This window comes from Aedes aegypti, chromosome 3, assembly GCF_002204515.2.
Source record: "Aedes aegypti strain LVP_AGWG chromosome 3, AaegL5.0 Primary Assembly, whole genome shotgun sequence".
Classification (NCBI taxonomy): Eukaryota; Metazoa; Arthropoda; class Insecta; order Diptera; family Culicidae; genus Aedes; species Aedes aegypti.
The window spans coordinates 92,898,766-92,920,259 of NC_035109.1; the positions used below are offsets into that span (position 1 = coordinate 92,898,766).

Here is a 21,494-nt window from a genome sequence, read left to right on the forward strand (position 1 = left end):
ATATGAATTAAAAAACCTGTCATTAGACTGCCCATAATGTCTTTCACAACTTTGCCAAAGAAACCAACCATCCATTTTGTCTAAAAAATTAACTGTATTCAGAAATGTAACTGATCTCAAAATAGATCACTGGGCGTTAATGGGTTAAACAAAGGGGTGTTGATAGAATGCTTGCGATCGTACATTCCGTTGCTAGTTATTGATAGGACATACTTTTAATCTTATTTTTTCTAGGAAACCAATATCCAATAAAACACTTTTGGAGCTGCATCATACATAACTTCCGGGGCCATTGTATCCGGGATATTCTAGCACATTTCTACAAAAATATGTCCAACGCCTATGATATGCCATTTTATTTAAACAAGAAGAAACATAATATTTTATGATATGACGCATCTTATGGTCCCGGATATTACTGTACCACTGCAGTATCTTCCTTTTCAAATTATGCCAAATGACTATTATGCCAAACGACTGTATTCCAAATGGGGTAGATCCAAACACATTATGCGACTACTCTACAGGCTCTTCCGGAATTTCTTCGCAGATTCCTCGAGAGAATGCTTTAGGTAGTATTCGACTGATTTCTCAAGAGATTTCAAGAACTCCTTCGGGGAGCACTCTATTATTATTTATATTTATTTGAGTGGCTTTTCGCCCTTGGCGAGTTCGTCACTTTTTAACGACGGATTACATTGATGGGTTTCATAGATTTAGCGTTACTAATTACGCCCATCGCAATTTATTAGCTGTCAGTTCGTCGAGCAAAATAAGTCGGCACAAGCACTCTAGACATTTCTCTGTACATTCCTTCATCAGTTTTCCCAGGAATCTGCCTAGGAATACCTCTAGCGATTTTGAACGAGATTGTTGACCAAATTTCTATAGAAATCCATGAGGGAATCTTGGGACGCCAGACATTTTATTACTAACTATTCCACTGATTTTTCCAGTTGTTTTTCTATGATATAGGGAGCCGGATCCCATTCTTGACACTTTCACTTTCACTTCGGCAGTAGGATTTTCATATTTAGCCACAATATGCGTCGTATTGAAGCGCTTCTTATTGCAATGTTTCAGACATACGGCCGTAACTGTATCAATGGTACAACTATTGAGAAAAACTCCCAATGCCAAAGCGACACAACTATTGAGAAAAACTTCCAATCCTAAAGCTCTGCGCCCAATTCCAACGATTCCTACAAGAGTTTTTTTTTTATGAAATCAACTAAAAGTCATTCCAGAATTTTTGAAATACACGAATGGTTTTTTTTTTACGTCCGTCGATGTCCCGTGTGAAAAAAAGGCAGCAAAAACGCGTAGAAAAAAACGCCTTAATTCAAAAACGACGTAAAAAAATCGCGTTAATTAAAAAAAACGATGTAAAAAATACCTCATGTTCTTCGACGTTTCATTACCGTACAAATCATAATGTAGAACATTGTTTTGTATGAAAAAAAAAACGATTCAGTTTCTTTACGTCGGTTTTTGAATTAACACGGTTCTACGTCGTTTTTCTTAATTAGTGCTGTTCGGGAACAGAGTAATAAGACACGATTCTTGTCAGCGCAGTGCTTCAAGCTGCAATTTAGATATATTTTAGTTATATAGGTTTAGTTTAATTATAAAGGATCTTACAAATTCAGTGCTTTATCGTTTCTTCGTTCTTCAAACAAACAATTTAGGTTAGAGTATAGCGAATTGAATTCTGTAATAAATTTTAAGTATAAACAACTTGTATAGGGCAATTCAATTGATTAATTCTCACCGCTTACGAAATTGGACTTCAAAAAATGTTATTTACTAAATTTTTGGAGTAACAATAGTATTTAAATTTCACTTATTACTTTAAGGTGAGAAATAACGTGCGTTTTGTCTTTTCTCGTCGAATATTGTTCCATCTTCTGACACATCTCCTGAGCAGTCATAATGACGGATGGTATGTATCGCTGCTAACTTCAGCCCAGCGAACTCGGAAGGGTTGCCAGTACTAACATTCCCCTCCTCATAAAGATGGGTATCATGCTCGTCTTTATCGATTTGCTTCACCTCTAGAATGGCCAACTTGGACGCTGGTCTCCGGAACACCCCGTCAGACGTCTGGACTACAGCCTGTCTCACCCTGCCGTCCTTTCCAGGGTTGACCTCCAGCACTTTTCCACGAATCCAGCCATTCCGTTTCATATCGTCAATTACGATAACTAAGTCCCCCACATGCAGGGCTCTCGATTCTCCAAACCATTTGGTCCTTTTTGTTAATGTAGGCAAATATTCTCTGATCCAGCGCCGCCAAAAATGATCAAGGTTATATTGGATCAAATTCCACATTAGACGACCTGCTCGTGGAGTATCTGCCATGTTGCTTGCTGGTTGTTTAACGCCGCTAGAAGACCCCAGCAAAAAATGGTTTGGTGTAAGGGCTTCCTGCTGCGCAGAATCTAGCGGTAGATATGTTAACGGCCGTGTGTTGACGATAGCCTCCGCTTCCACTGCCATAGTATGCAACGCATCGTCATCCAGTTTACGCTCCTGTGGTAGGCTACGCATGGCAACTTTGATAGATCTTACTAAACGCTCCCATGAGCCTCCCATGTGTGGGGTGTAAGGTGGGATGAACAGCCATTTAGTTTGAGCGTTGGTGAATGTTACTGCCGCATCCTCATAGATACGAGCAACTTGCTCTTTCAAAACTCGTTGTGCCCCTATGAAATTTCTCCCGTTATCAGAGTAAATCTCGACAGGAGCACCTCTTCTAGCGACAAATCTTCGAATGCATGCAATGCAAGACTGGGTGGATAAATCAAAAGCAACCTCTACGTGCACAGCTCGAATGGTAAGGCACGTAAAGAGTGCAATCCAACGTTTAGTGTTGGACCTGCCTATCTTCACGATAATAGGACCAAAATAGTCCAACCCAACATAGCTAAATGGACGAAGAAATGGTGATAATCTTCCTTGTGGTAAAGATCCCATCCTAGGCGTAGATGGCTTCGCCTTCTTAATCTTGCATTCTTGACATCTATTTGCCACACTTCTGACTAACACACGGAGTCGTGGTATATAAAAACGTTGCCTTACCTCATTTACAATCGTCTCTGAGTTGGCGTGAAGATACTTGCGGTGATAATCATCAACAATCAGGAAAGTCACTCGATGATGCCTTGGAAGGATGATTGGTCTTTTCATGTCCGCAGGGGCTATTTGTAGGGAGCCTATGCGACCATCAACGCGGAGAACTTCTTGCTCATCTAATACCGGAGTTAGTGTGTATAGAACGCTGTTTTTCTCAAACGGAATTCGTTTATCAACAGGCAGATCTATATTTTTTCTAATAATGGCTAGCTCGTCTGCGTATCCGTCGTACTGAGCCATTTTCCATAACAATATTTCCGCATCCTGCAGTTCTGGTTGCGTCAGCATTGTGCTGATGTAGTGCCCTTGTATTCGTCGTCTACAAACGCTCACAAAGCGTCTTACATAAGCTACCGTCCGTAGCAAACGTTTCCACTTGGAAAAACGTTCAAACTGAAGCAGCGGAAATTTCAACGTTTGGTGAACGTAGCATGGTCTCAGTTCCTCTTCGGTAGTTATGATGTTTTGAGTTGTATTCGGCCAAGATAGTTCATCAGCGTATAAAAAATCAGGCCCATGGTACCAGCGGCTATTAGCGTCAAAGCAGGGACCTTTACCCCATTTGGTGGCTTCGTCGGCAACGTTCAGTTTGCTCGGCACCCACTTCCATTCGTCCACGACCGTTGAAGATAGTATTTCGCCGATTCTACAGGCGACGAATTGACGATAACGACGATGTTCGGAGCCGATCCATGCTAGTGTGGTTCTTGAATCGGACCAGAAGACTCTTCGTGAAATTGGCAAAGAATGTCCATCAGCGATGAGGGTTGCAAGTCGGACTCCCAATACAGCTGCCATTAGCTCCAAACGCGGGACGGTGACGTGTTGTATTGGAGCCACTTTTGTTTTGGCTGCCACTAATGTGCACTGAACACCTTTGTCGTGAGTATCTACCCGGAAATATGCAACTGCCGAGTACGCGTCCTCACTTGCGTCCACGAAGATATGGAGTTGAAGGGTCGAGTACATTTCAGCGTTTGCTTGCTGGAAGTAACAACGTGGCACTCGGAGTTCTTCGATTTTGCCGAATAGGGAGATCCATTTCTTCCAAAGATCGTAGATGTGGTCGTCAACGCGTTCATCCCATTGAATTTTTGTTCTCCACACCAGTTGCATCATAATTTTACCATGCACCAAAAACGCTGCTAATATTCCAAGTGGGTCAAATAGACTCATGATGCACTTTAAAATTTGTCTTTTTGTTGGCCTGACTTCGTCGATAATGAGTTGAGAAATTTCTTTACGGAAAGTCGTTGAAAATCGCAATTCGTCTGCTTCAGCTTGCCAAAGCAATCCAAGTACTCGCTCGGTGTTGTCACCTTTTGAAATCAACTCTTTTGTGCCGCTCACTGCTTCTCCGCCCAAATGTTGCACCACAGCTTGGTTGTTCGATGCCCAATTGCGGATTTCGAATCCACCCTTCGAATGCACCTTCCTCACACCCTCAGCAACTTCCATCGCCTCTTCTGTGGTCTCGTAGCTCCCCAGGTAGTCGTCCACATAGTGACACCTTACTATATCGTTTGCTGCTTTTGGGTACTGGGATGCGAACTCATTCGCGTTTTTATTTTTCACAAATTGCGCGGACGATGGTGAGCATGTTGCACCAAAAATGGCAACGTCCATCGCAAAGATTTGTGGAGTTTGCTCGGGGTTATCACGCCATAGAAAACGTTGCGAATGGCGATCGGCTTCCACAATACCGATCTGGTGGAACATCTCCTTAATGTCGCCAGAGACGGCCACCGGATATTGCCGGAAGCGGAAGAGGACATGAGTTAATGGTGTTAACAGATCTGGTCCTGGTAGAAGGAGACTATTCAAAGAAACTCCGGCGACTTTCGCTGCCGCATCCCAAACGAGGCGAACTTTTCCCGGCTTATTTGAGTTTGTCACAGCGCTGATGGGCAAGTACCACACTCTTTTAGGGTTCGCCTCGAGCAGTTCTTCCTGAGTTAGACGATGGGCATACCCCTTTGCCTGGTACTCGTGCACCTGACGATGAAGATTCTCCTTCAAAGCAACATCTCGCGCCATCCGTCGTTCCAAACATTTTAAACGCTGGAGAGCCATCGGAAAGCTGTCTGGCAGATCTACATCGTCATACCGCCAGATCAATCCGGTCTGAAACCGATTTCCGACTCGACGCGTCGTCTCTTCAAGAATCCGTTGAGCACGTTTGTTCTCCTCGGACATCAGCGGTTCAATTAATGCAACTCCGGTATAGTCTGCATTGAAATACTCCTTCATCATCGATTCCAGTTTGCCGTTGGTATCGCATTCGCAGATGGCTGACATGCTCACGTTCGTGTTGATAATCGAGATTTCCATAAACGCACCAACCTAAACGTGTTTTAGTTGCTATCGGTCCAAGATCTCCTGCTCTGGTTTCCAGTGGAACTGCTAGCTCGAGGTTGCGAAGTCCTATCAAAAGACGCGGCACAGCATCTTCGTAGCTTTCAACTGTGAGACCTTTCAGGTGTTTGAAATGTCTTTGCAATTCGCCGAAACGCAAAGTTTGACCAGGAAGATTGAGAATTTCAACGGTTCTAACATTTGGCAGGTGATAAAGTTTTTGCTGATCAATTCCGGATACATCTATGGAAATCATTTGTGATTTTGACTCCAATCGAGACATATTTGCCGTCCACGTTAAGCACAGCGGAGAATTTCGCCCTTCAACTCCCAATTGTCCGGCAAGCTCATGTTCGATGAGAGTTGAAGACGAACCCTCATCTAAAAATGCAAAAACTTTCATAGACCTAGTAGGCCCGTGAAGTATCACTGGAAGGATTCTGAACAACACCGATTGTCCACAGTGGTGATACGTGTGGTTTTCGGATGATTGATTGGAACGCTGATTGCCACCTTCGATTGGAGGCGGGGGAGGTGACGTATGCAACATTGGATGGTGACGAAATTCACAGCCGTTGACTCCGCATCGATTGGTGTTCCTACATGCTCGTCGGCCATGAATGTTCAAACAGCAACGGCACAGTTTCAGGGCATGGACGTTCTTCCATCGGTTTTCAACACTGCCCTTCTTGAACGTCGCGCACTCTGGTACGCGATGACCTTCTTTGTTGCAAACTGGACATCGTTTCACTGACGGTTGAAGTACGCTGGTTCCACTTGATTCGGCGTGTGCGTGAAGAAATCCTTTCTCCCGGCGCTTGTCGTTTCTCTGGGTCGGTTCACCAACGTACACTACTACCTTGCTGACTGAATCCACAACAGTCGACATGAACTGGCTGAAAATTTGCAAGGAAGCAACCGGATTAGAGTATCCATTTCCCGGCCATTTTGCTCGTCCCGGGATTCGGGACTAAAATCTTAGCTTGTCCCGGGAAATCCCGGGATCCCGGGATTTATCCAGCTTTTTAAAAACGCTAATGGCTGCCGCAAATAGGCTCGCTTTCTAGTAGGGATCGGTCGATTTGACGTTTGGCTTGGGTCGTTTTATATTAAACGGACCCAAGCCAAACGTCAAATTGACCAATCCCTATCAGAAAGCAAGCCTGTTGGTGGCAGTCATTAGCGCTCGTAAAAAGCTGGATAAAATTTTCAATAAAACTAGTATTTTGGTAGAAATGGAAGTACAAATCCAACAATAATTGAAACAGTCATTTATATCGCATCGACATAAAAGATTCAAATTTATGTGATTGTGGACCATTCTATGAAGACATCGATCATATAATTTTTCATTGTTCAAGATACGTTATACCAAGAAATAAATTTTTAAAACAAATTCAAAATTTAAATCATACTACTCCAACATCTGTTACAAATATTTTAGGAAATGTAAATTTATTATGTATGATACTTGTCTTTTTTTTCGCACGTTTCTTTTCAGCTTTGAAGAACAGTTTTTTATATGTGATACCTTAACTATATAGGTCCTCTCCTAGGACCTTCCACTTCTTCAAGGATTGGGCTCTGCTATGGATCAATGCCCTTTGAGTCTCTTATTGTTAAGATTTTTTATTTTGTAATGTTTTTAGAAAAGATGAAGAGGTTTTGTGCCTTTTGAAGAAAGATTTCGGTAAGAAATCACTCAAAGGGGTTTTTCCCTCATCCAAAATTTCAAGTTAAAAATAAATAAATAAATATTCCATACATGGTTTCGTATTCTGTTGAAGTACCGTCGTTGGGGGTGACAATGGGTCAAAAAGGCATATGTACGATTTGTTTAATGAATAACTATCGCAATTTAGCTCCAATAAACTTCAAATTTGGTGTGTATGTACTTTGATGGTACATTAACAACTGTTCAAAAAATTATTGAAAAATATTTATTCACAGTGGCACTACAAGTGAATGAAAAATGACCCAATCTCACCCCATAGAGGGGGTGACATTGGGTCACTATTATTGAAATAACCTATTTTTGAGAATATGATTGCAAAACCATTCACAGCTGAAAAATATTGATGAAATACGATGCAAACAAGACGAAAAGATATCTAAGATGTTTCTCAAGTATGAAAAACCCACTTAAAAGAACGATTATACCAAAAATTTGAAGAGCTATGAGAAAAAATATGAGACCCAACATTTATCGTCAAGTTCACATAAATTTTCTTATTTGTTTCCCTCAAATTATCTTCAAAGTCTCATCCCCATTGCCATTAAGCCTATTCAGTTTTCCCAGAGGTGAAACAGTGATTATTTTAAACCCTCGCAAATAGTTATATTTCGGTGCGACATTCCTCGATCAATATATTTCAGGCAGATTTTGACTTCATAGTACCGGTATTTCAGCGATCCAACTCATTCGTACTTTCGTGAGATGTTTCTGTAATATGAAAACACTAATAAATAATTAAATTTATTAAAAAAAAAAACAATTAATAAAATTTTGCGATGTTGCTGCGCACGAAACACAGTTGTTGGTTTGAGAAGTTGTCAAAATTCGTTGCATTGTTATTCGATGCACGGAATCCTCAAGTAGACTTGTTTGATGTTTCAGAGATGCTGTATTTAGAAAGAATAAACACATCTTAATGAGGAATGAGAACACCCGGCATCGTAAAATGCCAAAAAAGTGGTCTTGCAATTTAATTTACTATCGTTCTTGCTTGACCCAATCTCACCCCCATTTTCAATGTTTCAGACACCGTACAGAAAAAAAAATAAAATTTTTGTGGAAAAATCAATTAGATTACGGAAAATACTTGTGAAGTGAATGAGGTTTGTTAGGGATTTATTCAAATTCTTTATAATACTTTTGGATGGAAATATGGTAACAAATTAAGTCATAATAATAAAACTATTTGCTTCAGACATTTGAAAACTCATCAATACTTTAGACAAAAGACACAATTGAAGATAATTAAAGGATTTTTTTTAGAATATCATCAATCGCTTTCTCAGAATTGGCTTATAAAAATGGCTTATGTTGATTAGAAAAGCAATTAGGCTACGTAGCCCGTCATTCGTTTTGGCAGCCATCAACATGGCTGCATCAAATTGCAGCTCGCAATTTCAAAGTGATAAAACTCAGTCAACATAAGTAATATTGATCATAATCACTACTTGCGCTCACATGCAGAAAGTATGCTGATACTTTTTCAGCAATGTCAGTGCAAAACCAAGTGATTTTCTTCAATTTGCAATCGTGAGATTAATTAGCCATAATCATCGATGCCCAGTACAAATTTCAATGAAGGCCTACTTCGCCTTAAAACTTTGCAACTAGACAAATAAAAATATGTGTTTCTTACTTAGTACATTGTTATGGAAAATAATTACTCTTTTCAATGATACTTTTCTATTTTATCGAATAAAAAAAATGTCAATGTATTGCATTGGACTTAGGTGGTTTTCATCCAATTCTACGTACATGTCGGGAATCCCGGGATTCCCGGGATGTCAGAACTAAAATCCCGGGAAACGGGAAATCCCGAAATTTGTCAAATCCCGGGATTTCTTGTCCCGGGATGTCCCGGGATGGACACTCTAAACCGGATGATGCTGAAGATGTTGGGCCCATTGCAATTTAACTCCGGCTGGCAGTTTGTCCACTAATTCTTGCAACAGAATTGGGTTAGAGAGATGTGGTTGCTGACCGGCGGCGATTAGATGCTGAGTGAGATTCCGTATAGCCATCCCGAACTCAATCAGCGATTCTAGCTTTTCCGGTTTTGGAGGGGGAGTTTCACGAACATTCCTGATTAGTTTGTTGATTATCATCTCAGGGCGGCCAAATAGCGTTTTCAGGGTCCTCATAACATCTGGAACCGATTCCGGTGACATCAGGTAATACCTAACTGACTTGAGCGCACTACCTTTTAGACACCTCTGGAGTCGAGAAAGGTTCTCGGCGTTGTTATATCCACAAGCATTCGTCGTGTTGTTGTAACAACTTACAAACAGCGGCCACTCTTCGGGATCGCCGGAAAAATCTGGCAAATCACGAGGCATAACTTGTCTTGCGGCGAGCTGTTCCGGAGTCGGACCTTGACGATCAACGATCGATGAACCAATGGGACCAGGCGGATTCACGGTATGACGTACGGTCGGTAAAGAGTGAGAGAAAAGATTTTGGGTTTGAAGTGCCTCTCGTTGTTGTTGATTCCTTTGGGAACCCAGCGTCATTGGAACCATGGGACTGGATAATTCGAGATGTGGAGCGTCAACAGCCAGTTTGACGGTTTCGTTCATATTCGTTTTACGAATGGCTCCTTTTGAAACGGTCGGTAGTCGTGAAGATACAGGTGTTGATTCTTGCTGTATACGAATCTGACACAGCTGTAGCTGCTCCTGCAGTTCTTGTATCTGCTGCAGAGTTGGTTGTTGATCTTTTTTGCAATGTTGTAGCATTTGCTGTAATTTGTAGAATGCATTGCCATCTGGGGGAATCTGGGGATCTCTAATCACACCTTCAATTCCTCCTACAGCTCCTTCTTCGACACCCGTGACGTGTACGATTGGAGCCGGTACTCCTGTGGGAACAACCTCTTGTCGAATTTCCTTTGTGGAGACAGGACCACTACATTCAAGTTCTGCTGCATTCGCGACCGTTTGTTCCTGAACCCATTGTGTTGTGTGCTTTGCTCGAGACTCAATCTCGTCAATCCGACTTCGTACGCTTCGAGTTTCAAACTCCTCATGTAACGTTTCCTCTAATAGCTGGTACTTCTCCTTCATGTATCTCTTCTCCAACTCGAGCTCCATTTGTTTCCTGTCTAGCTCTCGCTGCTCCTCCAGGCGCTGCATGCTTAGTTCTAAGCGAGCTCTCCGGGAAGCCGACGTCGAGGCGCTGGAAACTGACTTTGCTGGTTGCGGGAGACAAGTTCGGCAATACCATTTCGTCGCTCTTACGGAATCAGTAACGCCGGCGCAGGAATAGTGCCACCAGTCAGAGCATTTGTCACAAGCGACGATGTTATCGGCGGAGTCTGGTCGGTGACATGCAACACAGCTGTAGATGTTGCTGTTATCCGGAGTTTTCTCATGCTGCTCGGACATCATGAATTTCTTGAAGTTTTGTTCGGGAACAGAGTAATAAGACACGATTCTTGTCAGCGCAGTGCTTCAAGCTGCAATTTAGATATATTTTAGTTATATAGGTTTAGTTTAATTATAAAGGATCTTACAAATTCAGTGCTTTATCGTTTCTTCGTTCTTCAAACAAACAATTTAGGTTAGAGTATAGCGAATTGAATTCTGTAATAAATTTTAAGTATAAACAACTTGTATAGGGCAATTCAATTGATTAATTCTCACCGCTTACGAAATTGGACTTCAAAAAATGTTATTTACTAAATTTTTGGAGTAACAATAGTATTTAAATTTCACTTATTACTTTAAGGTGAGAAATAACGTGCGTTTTGTCTTTTCTCGTCGAATATTGTTCCATCTTCTGACACATCTCCTGAGCAGTCATAATGACGGATGGTATGTATCGCTGCTAACTTCAGCCCAGCGAACTCGGAAGGGTTGCCAGTACTAACAAGTGCGGTTTTTAAGCGCAGGGTGGCCACCGAACCGGGAAAAACGGGAAAAGCGGGAAAAAGACGGGAATTTGAATCCATCGGGAAAAACCGGGAATTTGAGATGGTCATCGGGAAAATCTTTTATTTCGAACGAACTTCTTCAAGCTCTAAATTTACAAACCACCAATAATAAGTTGTAGAAAGATGTTATAGTTGGTATTATTAATTAAATAGCTGTAATTTTGGCCAAATAATTTTCAAACCATAATGATTTAATAAATTGTCTTTGTAACGCTATATTTCTTTTAAAAAAAATCACTTTTCTCATTGGCTAGCAATGTTTCAAAAATATTTTATGATTTGTTTTCTCTCCTGGGCTTTTTTTTCTAAATTATCTGACTCGTAGTTTTTAATCAGAGTTTCAAAACTTCTTGCAGAAGGTTTAAGAACTCAAACTTATTGGATTCAAAGTTTTCTGCATTTACTGAATAATAAATCAATAAATTTGAATATTCTTGTATGCAATCCTTTATTCATTTATTCATAAGAGCTTTTAATGTGTCATTAGTTATCTAATCAACTAAGAAGCGGTTTCTTCATCACCTCTTAGGCATTAAACTTAGTTTAACCATAAGGGGAAACGAGGTTTATGGCTAGAGCAAAGGTGAAGAATTCGAATTGAATAAGTAAGGTGAGATATATCCTTCAATGTTTGGAACGGATTCTTTCGGAGGTCTAGCAACAGTACCCTTGTTTTAACAATGGGTTTAATGCTCAAAGATTTTAGTCTCCGATTTATCTGTATCACAACCAATTGGACACATATGATAAGTATTATACTTCAAAAAATACTGTTCAATTCACAAATTGTTCGATTCGAGGGACTGTTATGGCGAACACTTCAACATGTGTGCGGCTTTATTTCATCCATCCCTTGAACTTATTTTCTTTAGCGATCACTTCAATTTAGCGAAATGGAAAGATTAGGCATTGAAATACTTGTTTTTAATTATGAATCGTGGTTTACGGCCAACCAGCCGAGTGGAAGTTTAACAACTACCGAAAAGCTAAACATTACATATAATTTGCAATTGGATTAGATGGACAAATTGATGTGAAGATTTGCGAAAAAGTTACACGTCTTCTCAGTGAGAATCGAACTCACGACTCCCCGATCTCTAGTTGGGGCGCGTTAACCACTACGCCATGAGAGGACTCATGAACGCAGAAGTTAACCTGAATTCGATTTCAGCTCAATAATCACGTGGTCCTCTTTCGCAAAGTGCACCTCTTTCGGAAGAATTAGATGCCCATCCAAACACAACGCTTTCTATATATATCCAATGCCTAGCCGAGAGCGCATTGTTTTTTAGGTATAGGAATAGCACACTACACTAGCCAGCAACTGCGCTGGCTGAGGTTTCTATTGTGTGGGCTTCCAATGGGTCGCGACATTCTCAAACGACCGGTTACGGAACATGAGTCCGTTGCTCGATAAATACTTGTTTTTAATTATGAATCGTGGTTTACGGCCAACCAGCCGAGTGGAAGTTTAACAACTACCGAAAAGCTAAACATTACATATAATTTGCAATTGGATTAGATGGACAAATTGATGTGAAGATTTGCGAAAAAGTTACACGTCTTCTCAGTGAGAATCGAACTCACGACTCCCCGATCTCTAGTTGGGGCGCGTTAACCACTACGCCATGAGAGGACTCATGAACGCAGAAGTTAACCTGAATTCGATTTCAGCTCAATAATCACGTGGTCCTCTTTCGCAAAGTGCACCTCTTTCGGAAGAATTAGATGCCCATCCAAACACAACGCTTTCTATATATATCCAATGTCTAGCCGAGAGCGCATTGTTTTTTAGGTATAGGAATAGCACACTACACTAGCCAGCAACTGCGCTGGCTGAGGTTTCTATTGTGTGGGCTTCCAATGGGTCGCGACGTTCTCAAACGACCGGTTACGGAACATGAGTCCGTTGCTCGATAAATACTTGTTTTTAATTATGAATCGTGGTTTACGGCCAACCAGCCGAGTGGAAGTTTAACAACTACCGAAAAGCTAAACATTACATATAATTTGCAATTGGATTAGATGGACAAATTGATGTGAAGATTTGCGAAAAAGTTACACGTCTTCTCAGTGAGAATCGAACTCACGACTCCCCGATCTCTAGTTGGGGCGCGTTAACCACTACGCCATGAGAGGACTCATGAACGCAGAAGTTAATCCAATCTAATCCAATTGCAAATTATATGTAATGTTTAGCTTTTCGGTAGTTGTTAAACTTCCACTCGGCTGGTTGGCCGTAAACCACGATTCATAATTAAAACAAGTATTTATCGAGCAACGGACTCATGTTCCGTAACCGGTCGTTTGAGAACGTCGCGACCCATTGGAAGCCCACACAATAGAAACCTCAGCCAGCGCAGTTGCTGGCTAGTGTAGTGTGCTATTCCTATATCTGAAAAACAATGCGCTCTCGGGCTAGGCATTGGATATATATAGAAAGCGTTGTGTTTGGATGGGCATCTAATTCTTCCGAAAGAGGTGCACTTTGCGAAAGAGGACCACGTGATTATTGAGCTGAAATCGAATTCAGGTTAACTTCTGCGTTCATGAGTCCTCTCATGGCGTAGTGGTTAACGCGCCCCAACTAGAGATCGGGGAGTCGTGAGTTCGATTCTCACTGAGAAGACGTGTAACTTTTTCGCAAATCTTCACATCAATTTGTCCATCTAATCCAATTGCAAATTATATGTAATGTTTAGCTTTTCGGTAATTGAAATACTTTCAATCCGGGTAGTAAGATGCACATCTTATTGACAAATATGGGCTTGGTAGCTTTTAAAATAAACCTTGTCAAATTGAAACAAAATAATAGAAACCTCCCTATTAGCACAATTGAGAAGCAAAGACTTAAAAAAGCAAAAAAGTAACAAAAACCTAGTTTTGAGAAAACCGACTTATAACAAGCGTGTACTAGAATAAGGGCGTTTGTCAGCATTTTTTCACTTCAGGACGCAAGATGAAGCGCCGCTGTCAAGCGGTTTAAATTGAAAAAAATGCTAACAAACTTGCATCTTGTCACCATTATTCACAGAAGAAAGGATCGATAAAGAGAAATCGATCATGCGACTTACGCCCTTATTCTAGCATACGCTTGATAAGTGTTTTGAGCTTATTTTCATTCCATGCAAATTTTATGGGAGCCAAACAAAAAACAAGCCTTCTACGAATTATATTATTTTTTTTATTGGACGGAAAAATCACCTTCCTTAACATCTAGCTGAAAAGCTTGAAAACAGTAGGAATTTTCAGTATGTTCAACTAAAAAACTGAATAAAATGTTTTTTTTTTTTTAAGTTTGGATACCCCCGTTAAAAAGCGGGAAAATTTTGAGAATTATACCGGGAAAAAAGCGGGAATTTCAAAATGGATATTTGGTGGCCACCCTGTAAGCGGTACTGTGTAAAAAACCGCGCAAAAATAAACTGCGTAAAAAACATCTCTATTTGTTTAGAGAAATCCTTTTTTTTTTCTCCGGGGGATCCTATGCCGACTTTTCCTAACTTCCCGGCATTTTTATAAATTCTTTCCAGAATTTATCCACAGTTCATGAACTGCTCCAAAATTTCCTCAAGCAAATCTACACACTTAAACGGATTCGCCGAGAACCCAACAGCTGATATCTCGGTAATAATTTGACGATTTTCGGTAAAGGTTTCCAAATCTCGGTAAGGTTCGCCGAGATCTCGGCAAAAAATTTGGATTGCCGAAATCTCCGTAAAATAAGTGCCGAGATTCGGCATTGAAAATTACCGAATTTTCAGCTGTTGGGTTCTCGGCGAAAAGTTTTACTGAGGTCGGTGAAATAATTTAAGTGCATATAAGAGCTCTTCCGGGGATTACTCAATAAATTCTACTTGAAATTGTTTATCAAGTGCCTACCAAATTATCTGCAGTTCTTTCAAACATTTCTCAAGCAATTTCCCAAATAAAATCTTTTTGGATCCTTCAAAAGTTTATTTAAGGTCCCACACCTGCAAATACTAAAGGAATAGGGTTCTAAAGCCCTGTCCTGGTTACACTTTTTTTCCGTTTTTTCGGGTTTCGTCAAATCATTTGATTTGAACTCAAATGTTGGGAGTATTCTGTTTTTCGTGTCACCTCCGAAATGTCAGATAGGAACACCCCAGAGTTAAAAAGGAAAGCCCCAGTGGCATTTCTATCGGGTCTACCACAAAAGGTCGAATCACAAAAGGCCGATCAAAAAGAAAAAAAAAAGATCGATCAACTGATGGAACATACACTTCGTAGTTGCTACTCCGTGATCAATCAGAATAGTGATATTGCACAGAGAACCACTCAGATGAATCTTGGGTTTTAGCTTTTTTCCATCTTCAATATACAATCACACTACCCTTGATATTTTTCGATTGATAACGGCGCCGGCCACATCCTTATGTCCACCGGGGAGAGAAAGGACGTTAATTAGTTAGCTGTTGTTACTAGAAAACCGGAGAATCTCCTGCATTACCCACAGCTACCTTGGAGGTAGGAGTGTTTTGTTAGTGAGGATGAGGTATTCGACCGTATGGATACCACTGTGGTAAGCGGTTAAGTCGATATATTCAATTCTAGCGATAGATAGAACTAATGATGTTTGCGCCATAATGATGCGCAGAGAGATAGAGAACGACAGCTATTAGAAAGAGTGTTACAAATATGTGGAAGGGACGGGCCTGGGATTGAGCCCACGATCTTCTGCTTGCAAAGCAGAAGCGATAGCCATTAGATCACCAACCCCGTCTAATCTACCACAAATGGTCGAATCACAAAAGGCCGAATACACAAACGGCCGAAACATACAAAAGGCCGAATCACAGAAGCCCAAATTTTTAAAACAAATTTTAGTGAAAGCCACAAACATTCAGAACATTTTTTTTACAATAGTATGTACATTTTTACAGAGTGCTTTGCGAAGACCCAAGCAGTCCGATTCATTTTCGCGCGTTCGGAGTGTTTTTCGCTGGCTTCGTTCGTTTGCCCAGTGCTTTGCAAAAACCCAAGCTGTCCGATTCATTTTTTGCGCGCTCGAAGTGTTTTTGTTTTTCAGTTAGCACTTCATTCGCGCGCCATCGGAGTTATTTTACATACCTGCTTATACGTGTTGACGCTGCGATTGTAACTGTTCAGTCGAGGATGGATTACCAATTGGTGAGCTCGTTTCATGCTAGTAATAACACATTTGTATCATGTATTTTTTTATGAATTTGTTGAACAAACTATGAATAGTTCGTCACTTTATGTGTTGACATAAGCGCATATTTATGTTTTATAAAATTTCGAAATTCAAACCTTTAAATAGTTCGATGTTTAAGATGTCGACGCATTGATAGATATTTTTTAAACAGAGGTTACATGAATCGCATCACTTACCAAGGTGAATCCTGATCATGTAGCTTTGAAGCCCTCCCACTAACAAAACTCCTTCCCGTGGCAACCATGAAGATGCAGATGTATACTCGGTCTTTAGTAACAATGGATGTCACACTAACATTCCTTCCCTTCCCCGATGACCGTAAGGACGTGGCCGGCGCCGTTATTGACATTACTAATTTCAGAGTCCTCGAAAATGTACATTGAAGATGGTATGCTACTCCCAAGCTACATCTATTGGTTCCCTGTACAATTTCGATGATTCTTGTCAATCACGGAGTAGCAACTACGAATTGTACGGTCATCAATGCTCATACTCATGCTCAATAGTATGTACATTTTTTTTAAGGCGGGACAAGATGCACTAGTAATATTACTAGCTGAATAAAAGTTTATCGCGTTGAAATATAGTCAGTATATTTTGGGTGTGTCAGCTAAGAATAGACCCCTTTAATTTTCTAACGTTATTTGAGCTGGAAAAAAGACCAAGGTAGTAGCAAGAAAACGCTCTATCGTACTGTTCAATTAAACCAAGACTTTATCAAACATTTTAGGATCCTATTATTCAAGTTATTCCTCCGATCATTCTTTCACTAATTTGTTCAGGGATTCCATCCTATGTTGTACAAGGAATTCCTTCGACAAATCCTGCAAGGATTCCTCAAGAGTCCAAAGCGTTCTTTCAGAGACCATTGCAGAAGTCCATCGGGAACAGAAGTTTCATTTGAAATTATTTTAGCATTTCTTTTATGCTTCCCGAATGTTTTCCCTGGAGACATCCATAAAAGAATTACTGGATAAATTCTCATGCGGAATTCCTAGAGTTTTTTTTCTGAAGGTTTTTCTTGAAGGAATCTTAGGAGGCATCTCTAAGGTGATTCATGTTTTATTAGAGAAATTCTCAGATGAAATCAAACATAAATCCTGAACGTAAATTTCGGAGAAAATCTCTACAAATCCCTGGAGGCACTTCTGGGGAAATAAATAGTTGAATTCTGGAAGATACCCCGAATGTTGATATTTTTCTGAAAAATCTGGTGGAATATCAGGAGTAATAGGAGTTGAGTTGTCCTTCGATTAAGATGTCAACTTTGTCGGCAATAATACGTTAACATCTTAGGAGCAGTCCATTAATTACGTAAGGGTTTATGGTTCTGGGTCATTTGGCCGAAGTATGTTAGTATGTATTTTACCACAATAGATCAATTAATGGTCGCAGTGGTTCAAATCCCAAAAAAAGCATGCATTTGAAATGCATTTCAAAGATTAATTTCAAAGAACAGCTTATTCTTAAAGAAAAATAAATCGTCATTGTTATACAAATAATTAGTGTCAGTTCAAGAAACAGTCAGAGCTGAAAGAAGAAAATCCTAAATGTAAGCAATTATTCACTTCTCAACTAGCGATAATAGCTGCCAGTAGAGATTGTTCTCATTGCGTTTGTAATCTTCTTTTGATAGTGACTTATTCGTCCATCTTCAGGAACGGTTTGCTTCGATCCCTCAAGTATCGTACTTTGTTTGCTATTCCATAGTTCTAGCAATTAAATTAACAACATAACACAAAACGCACAAAAGTGAGCTTCTTTGACATGAGTGTACACCGAGTCGTTCATTTAAGCGCTTCACGTAAGCAACAGTGCAAAGTTCAGTTCACACATTGCAATCATAATTTTGCAAGAGATTGACATCCTCATTAACTGTTTTACATAATACTTTTTATGAACGTATTATAAGCTTTAACTACAATAATTATGAGAAGTACTTTTCTTTTGAAAATACAGTCGTTTATTCAAAAAAAGAAAAAATCTTTTATGAAAAAAAGCCAGGGTAATAATTTAAATAAATAAATAAATGAAAAAAGTTTGAAACCAATTAAATTAGCTTCCAAAGCATGTAAAAGATTTGCAATCGGTTGAGTATTCATGAAGTTATGGTCAAACTAAGATGATTTTTTTTGTAAAATGAGTTAAAATTTAGAATCTACTTTTAACTAAAACACAGGATTTTTGACAAATTCGGTGTTCTACAAAGTTTTCATAAATTAGACTTAGAAGATAATGGTACTAAAAGTTTCAAAATTGGTTGGAAAACAACAAAGTTATGTATACTTCACCTAAAGTCATTTTTTTTATAACGCCTCTAAATGTTAATATTTTTGGAGTTTCTCTTTTCATGTGATTTGAAATCAGACGAGCACACGAATTATTGGTTTTGAGATTTTTTGAAGAACAAGCCGCACCCAAATGCCCAGGGAAGTCGAGGAAATTTCCATTACGAAAAGATCATGGATCGACCGGATATCGAACCCAGACACCTTCAGTATGGCTTTATTTTGTAGCCACGAACTCTAACCACTCGGCTAAGGAAGACGTTTATATCGTTACCGAATTCACATAACAACCCTGGTCACAAGGAATTGAAAAAAAAAACTTGTTGCAATATCCTTAATAAAATTCCTTATTTTGTGGTTTTACCTTTATCTTCTGGTTCTGTTTAGTTTCTTTTTTATTTTCTTGGCTCCTCTGTGGTCTCTTATTGTCAAGACTGTTTCATTATACTCTGTAGTTAAACCGCCTTGATTTTTGTTTCATATTGGTTCTATTTTTTCAGGCATGATGTCTCTAAAGTTCCTATTTTTAATATAAAAGTGTGTGAAATGGTAGTGATTATGCTCTGTGTTTCACACACTTATACTGCCGTGAATCGCAAATCAGTCCCATCTGCATTTTCGTCAAAATTGAGTTGAGTTCAGTTTTCAACATATCTTTCAATGCTCTTTCAGCGGAACTAATGATATAATACGATGTGTTCGGAAAAATTAGGAAAAAACAGCAAGTCAAATTGTCCCATAATGAAAAGTAACCGCATATCAGTCCCACTACAGATATTCGCACCGTGTAACACAAAAATGAGCCGTGTTTTGATCATCTTTATATTTTTCTTGAAATGATATCGTAGTGAAAAGCAAACTGCGAAAGTTTCATTAAAATTTGATTATATTCCAATCCGCTGGAATTTTTTGAATTTTCGTATGGAAAACGATTTTGGAAACTTCACTGCCCATTTTCTCAATGCCTACTTTTTACAGATGGGACTGACTTGCGATTCACGGCAGTATATAGCTTGAAAATTTTAAATTAAAATTAAACGGAGGAGTGTATTGAATTTCAATAAATAGATACGTTCTTTTTCTTGTTCTATTTTAGAACTTGTATGCATATTAATTCCCCGCATATCTTTCAGGTTTCAGACTCAGTGGTTTCATCGTCCTCTCTTGCCAACGACAACATCCCGACGGATTACTCGAAAACGGCGACAGCACCAATTCCACCGGCTAGCAATAGTAGTAGTAGTAGCTCAGCACCATCGACCCCATCGGATCCGTTGACGTGCAAACCGAAACCCATTAAGGTAGCTCTGCTGCCGCCTCCGGTTTCGCATCAACCTAGTGGCCACCCCGTTGGCGGCAATGCTCCACATGGGGAGCAGCCGTCTGGGGCAGGCATGCTTCATCATAGCTACCATCATCATCAAACGCCGCTAAGTTATTCGTACGGTAGCCCGAAGAATCCGATTGGTGTGTCGCCGTTTCAACCAACTGGTAAGCTATTCCATTCTATAACATTCCATAGAAATCTATTCTGCAGGAAATCATTCCCCAGAATTCCGTTCCCCATTCCCAGAATGTACGGTTCTCAATAATGCATCATTCTCCAGCAAACTATGTGTCTCTACAACTGATTTAATAAAAAAAAATATGAATTTATAATAGGTAGTTTCAAACTGTATAGTGTATGTTATGACCATTTAGCATAATTGGGATTCCACTAAAGTCATGATCTTTCTTTTCAAAAAGGTTGGTCTTCATGTTATGCTAAATAGTCATTATGCAAAGCGACCATTTCAAATTTTGAAGACATTTCAATTATCATGTATGGCAAAATAGGAAACCACTATGGCCATAACTGGTGCATGTATCCTAGGTATACGTTTCTGAAGAATGCTGCATCCTTAGGAATGGTTCATTCTGGGGAACGGAATTCGGGGGAATGGCTTTCTGCGGAATGTTAGAATTAAGATTTTCCCTTCCTTCCGATAGCCACATAGTTTCTCATGTATCGAATTTTGATTTGTCAACTCAACAGGTGGCGCATTCAAAACCATGCCGCAAAGCCCGAAAACCATCGCCAAGCAGGAGCAGTACCAATCGGTCAGTACTCCGACCGCAATCAAATCTGAACCGACGGACAATCTGTGCAATAACAATAACAACATGGGCAAAGTTTCCGCCAACGGAAACATATTCAACTTTTCGACATCTGCTATCAAAGAGCACCAACAACAGCAACAGCAGCAGCAGCCGTTTGTCTCTACGGACAATAAATGTAAATCGATTAGTTTGAATCCTATCTGTTATACAATCTCGAATACTAACAACGCTAATAACAATGCCACTATAACCGGCACAAGCAATAGCAATAACACAATCTTGATGAGCATGAAACAAGGTAAAATACTAATGGATGTTATCACCACCACAACCACCACCACCACTAATCGTACCAATAATAATAATAATAACAATAATGTTACTAATGTTAATGACCATCCTCCAACAACTACTCATCTAGATGTTAACCATCATCCAACTCATGAGCTTTCATCATCCAAAACACTCTGCATCCAAACCAGTAATAATAACAGTAACGGTAATGCTACTACTACTACTACGTGTTATGCTACTACTACTTCTACTACTACCACTGCTAACTCTTCTGCTAGTACTACTTCAACTACTACTACTACCAATGTTGTTCATGTTGTAAATAACGATAGCAATAATAACAGTAATAATGCCATTGCCCATCATGCAAACACCACTACCGCCACCTCCACCACCACCACAGTCAATAATAAGCCATTGAATGTTGTGAATGTTGTAACTGTACCAGCCAGCCCCGTT

General features: G+C 39.8%; 1 protein-coding gene across 9 annotated transcripts in view; it reads left to right on the forward strand.

Annotated features, from left to right (window-relative positions):
- LOC5579293 overlaps positions 1-21,494 on the forward strand; it is a 232,944-nt gene that overhangs the window by 182,882 nt on the left and 28,568 nt on the right. For 8 of the 9 annotated variants that reach the window (XM_021855882.1, XM_021855873.1, XM_021855880.1 and 5 more), the window contains 2 exons: positions 19,775-20,132; positions 20,677-21,039. In XM_021855882.1, coding sequence (XP_021711574.1) covers positions 19,775-20,132; positions 20,677-21,039 — 721 coding nt within the window. The remainder of the gene's footprint in view (positions 1-19,774; positions 20,133-20,676; positions 21,040-21,494) is intronic. The other variant, XM_021855881.1, reaches the window with a different exon arrangement.